Genomic DNA, 4,019 nt, shown 5'->3' with positions numbered 1-4,019 from the left:
AGCAGTAGTAGTAGTAGTAGTAATAATAATAATAATAATAATAATATTCAGACAAATACATAACAAAAACACCAGAACTTACAAAAATATATAACATACAGAAAATTGCACTACTGGGCACTGCACACATCCTACGCAAAGCACTTTCAATACAGTAACCATAAGAGCACCACAGCAAACCACAGCACATACCCAAGGCGCACAGAGCTGCGCTCGGTAGTGAAGTAAAAGCACGTTATAAAAATAAAACTACTGAACAATAATAATAATAATAATAATAATGGTGATGTTAATTATGATGAGGATGATAGCAATGTAAATATTCTTTTATTATTCAAAATTTTAAAAATATAACTAACCATTCTTTATTTTACTTTCTTTCAGGAGTTTGTTGACAAATAGCAGTCAACCATCGCTGTTGATACAAACTAGGAGAATACTTCAAGTGAAAAAGAGTGCATCAAAGTTCAATCTGCCACTTGCAGACACTAAAACTTGCAGTGACTTTGAATTAACCAATTTGTCAAGATGCTCAAGTGGAAGAATAAATCATTTAAACCCAGCAGTTTTTCTCCAGAAAATGTAAAAAATAAAGATACTTCAACAAACATTAAACCAGTCAATTCAATTTTCAAAATATCTACATTTAAAAAGAACCCAATAAAAGTTACCACTTTTAATGACAAAGATAATTATACGGAAATTAATTGTAATACTATGGAGGCAACAAATGGTTTTTTGCTCATGGGTAGAAATGAACCCAATGATTTGGAAAAAATACCCAATAAAGCAAACAATGACTCTTCAGATCACCCAAATAATTTCATTTCTTTCGATCCTGAACCATTGGATCATAAAGTAAGAGATAATCCACTTTATCAAACTCATACACTATTTGCAAAGCCTTCTGACACCTCAACAACAGAATATCATGATGTTTTGGATTCATTACAGAGCAATGATGGTCAAATTGGGGATATTTCTCAAAATGTAGGTGTTCTGTCTCTAAACGGTGACCAAAAAACTATCGTACAACATACAGATAGACTTTATGAGTCTATAAATCAAAAAGTTTATGATAACAATATTGACGGCCTAAATAAGGAATCTAAATTGTTAACTAATAATAGAATGACAGTCGCAGCAACAGTTGAGCCAGATTACCTTTCTCGAAGGAACCTTTTAAACTCAAACTTAATGGATAATGAATATGAAGAAATTTACATTCCTGAACCTGATTATGATGAAGATGAAGTCACTCTTAACTTTAAGAATGAAGATTTTGGCAACACAGATTCACAGGAAAACTCTCCTAGGCAACTCTTCAAGAACTATGAAGGAGAAGATTTTGGTAAATATCTTTCTGATGAGGAAGACTTTGTCGATACGAATGGTTACACTTGGCGCAAAAATATTCAGTATCATACTATAAGCCCTGCATCACAGAAAGCTAACACAGAAATTAAAAGGAACCGACCAAAAACTACAAAAACAGCACAAGCGATGTTCAAATCTGCCCCCAAAATAAAAGGTAATATAATAAGACACAACTTGAGGGATTTTAGCTATGCTGATACGAAGATAAGTGTAAAGCCATCCAATGCAAAACCTGAAAGCCGCTATCAGAAGAAGCAGGAGAAATTTACAGATGATGATGATTTCATGCGCACAAAGAATTCCTATGAAAAGTTTTTAAGCACTAGGTTGGTCAATGATAACCGAGGAACACAGTGGACAGCAAAGGAATTGGAAACAAGATTTAATGAAAATCAAGCTGAAAGTAAACCACCCAAAAGAACGAAAAATGGTAATAATACTATTGTTGGGCGGTTAACTTCAAAACTCCGGCCCAAATCAGATACTAACTACTATATGTCTACTTCCATAAATTCATAGAATATTTCAGTCCTTATTTATCTCTTATTTGTACTTTCTATATAATTATGTATCATAAAAAAGACATGATTTAATGTGGGATATTATGTCTATTACATTTTGATATTACATAAAGTATTGTATGAGACAATATACAATATAAAATCATATTTCATAAAATATCATCAATACTCTTGAACTAGTATCAATATATATGGACATTTATTTACTATTACACAGGTTGCTAGTTGGTTATGTAGTTTCTTTATCTATGTCAATAAAACGTGGAAAATTAACACAAAATTCAACAGCAAAAACAAAATTGAGTTATTTAGAAAATTGTAAAAAAAAACTATTCTTATTTTCAACTTATACTTTATTTCTCTTCAACATTTCCTTCCAACCACTAAGTTACAGTTTATATCCATTTAACCTCTTCTGCCTCTTCTCCAACTTCTATCTTTCTCTTCAAATTAAAAAAAAAAATTTTTGACTTTATCTATTTCTCCTTTCTTTTTCTTCTTTATCTTCAATCAGATTATTCTATTTAACAAAGTTATAATTCCAACAGGATCTGCAAGTAATCTGGAAATCCAATGGAACTAAACAATTTCAACATTACTTGTAAACAGAACAATATTTGGCCAAGATTAGGCAAACAGCATTTTAAAACCATATTCTTTTTCTCCACATCTGTTATAATTGCAGCCTCTATTATAATATGGCAACAGCAGAGAATGTATTGTATAACATGGTGCCAATGCAACAGCTGGTATCATTCATAGACTGATGAATAAAACAATACAACACTGCAATGATATAAAAGAAAGTATTAAAGACCTGCCATCTGGAATGTAGGCTTTAAAGTTACATGAATACACAACATGAAATGTAAATAGTTTACAATATTTGGCTTTATGGAATTGTGATCTTTGTAATTAGTTCAGAACTGGTTAATGGTACTGAACACTAATATGTAATAAAGGATATGGTACATGCCTCAGTTTCAAAACTAAAACCTATTCTGTTGAGAAAGTAAAACGGTTTTTCTTATCAGAACTTGTCAGATTATTTTGTTTATAGCTTTTTCATTGATTTACAGTGATAAAAATGTCTCCATATATTGTTTGTTTTATGTGTGTATGCATGTGTTGCACACACCTGTGCAGGCACATGTGTGGGTATGTGTGCGTGCATGTGTGTGTGTGTGTGATTGTGTGTATGCATGTATATGTGTGTGTGCATGTGTGTGTGTATGCATGTATATGTGTGTGTGTACATGTATGTGTATGTGTATGTGCATGCATGTGTGTGTGTGCATGTATGTATGTGTGTATGTGCACCTGTGCAGGCATGTGAGTGTGTGTGTGTGTGTTTACAGGTAAGTTCAATGAGGAAAATATTTCTAGAACTCTTCTCCTTCATAAAGCTGATAAAATGATTTACTTCATGTTTGGAGATATATCTTACAAGAAAAAAGACTGTTATGAAAGGCACAAGTTTATTGTAAATAATGGTGAATATATTCTTTTAATTTTATTCTTTTATTTGTTTCAGTCATTTGGCTATGGCCATGGTGGAGCACCACCTTAAAGGGTTTTTAGTTGAAGAAATCAACCCCAGGACTTATTCTTTGTAAGCCTATTGCTTATTCTATCGGACTCTTTTGCCAAACCGCTAAGTTACCGGGACATAAACATGCCACCATGTGTTGTCAACCAATAGTGGTGGTGGGAAAACACAGACATAAAGACACACACACACATAAATACACACACACACACATATATATATATTAGAAAAAATAATAATCAAGTATTCAAATATCTGGATGGTTGTATATTTACAGATTTTTATTCATATGTCACATGTTTTATAAATTAGCACTTTCACCTAGTCTTGTAGGTTTATATATATGTATATCATCATCATCGTTTAACGTCCGCTTTCCATGCTAGCATGGGTTGGACGATTTGACTGAGGACTGGTGAAACCGGATGGCAACACCAGGCTCCAGTCTGATTTGGCAGAGTTTCTACAGCTGGATGCCCTTCCTAACGCCAACCACTCAGAGAGTGTAGTGGGTGCTTTTACGTGTCACCCGCACGAAAACGGCCACGCTCGAAGTGGTGTCTTTTATGTGC

At 33.1% G+C, this 4,019-nt stretch overlaps 2 protein-coding genes across 3 annotated transcripts in view; one reads left to right on the top strand and one right to left on the bottom strand.

Annotated features, from left to right (window-relative positions):
- The window catches only part of LOC106871649 (homeobox protein 4), an 88,263-nt gene extending 85,329 nt beyond the window's left edge, over nt 1-2,934 (top strand). For both annotated transcript variants that reach the window (XM_014918233.2, XM_014918232.2), the window contains exon 2: nt 385-2,934. In XM_014918233.2, coding sequence (XP_014773719.1) covers nt 529-1,896 — 1,368 coding nt within the window. In that variant the 5' untranslated portion in view covers nt 385-528 and the 3' untranslated portion in view covers nt 1,897-2,934. The remainder of the gene's footprint in view (nt 1-384) is intronic.
- Nucleotides 1-4,019, bottom strand: part of LOC106871644 (calcium and integrin-binding protein 1) — a 443,076-nt gene that overhangs the window by 123,760 nt on the left and 315,297 nt on the right. The gene's annotated exons all lie outside the window — the stretch shown is intronic.

The sequence above is a fragment of the Octopus bimaculoides genome, chromosome 19 (genome assembly GCF_001194135.2).
Source record: "Octopus bimaculoides isolate UCB-OBI-ISO-001 chromosome 19, ASM119413v2, whole genome shotgun sequence".
Taxonomy (NCBI): Eukaryota; Metazoa; Mollusca; class Cephalopoda; order Octopoda; family Octopodidae; genus Octopus; species Octopus bimaculoides.
Note: the sequence above shows the minus strand (reverse complement) of the source record. Positions and strands in the feature narration are given on the sequence as shown.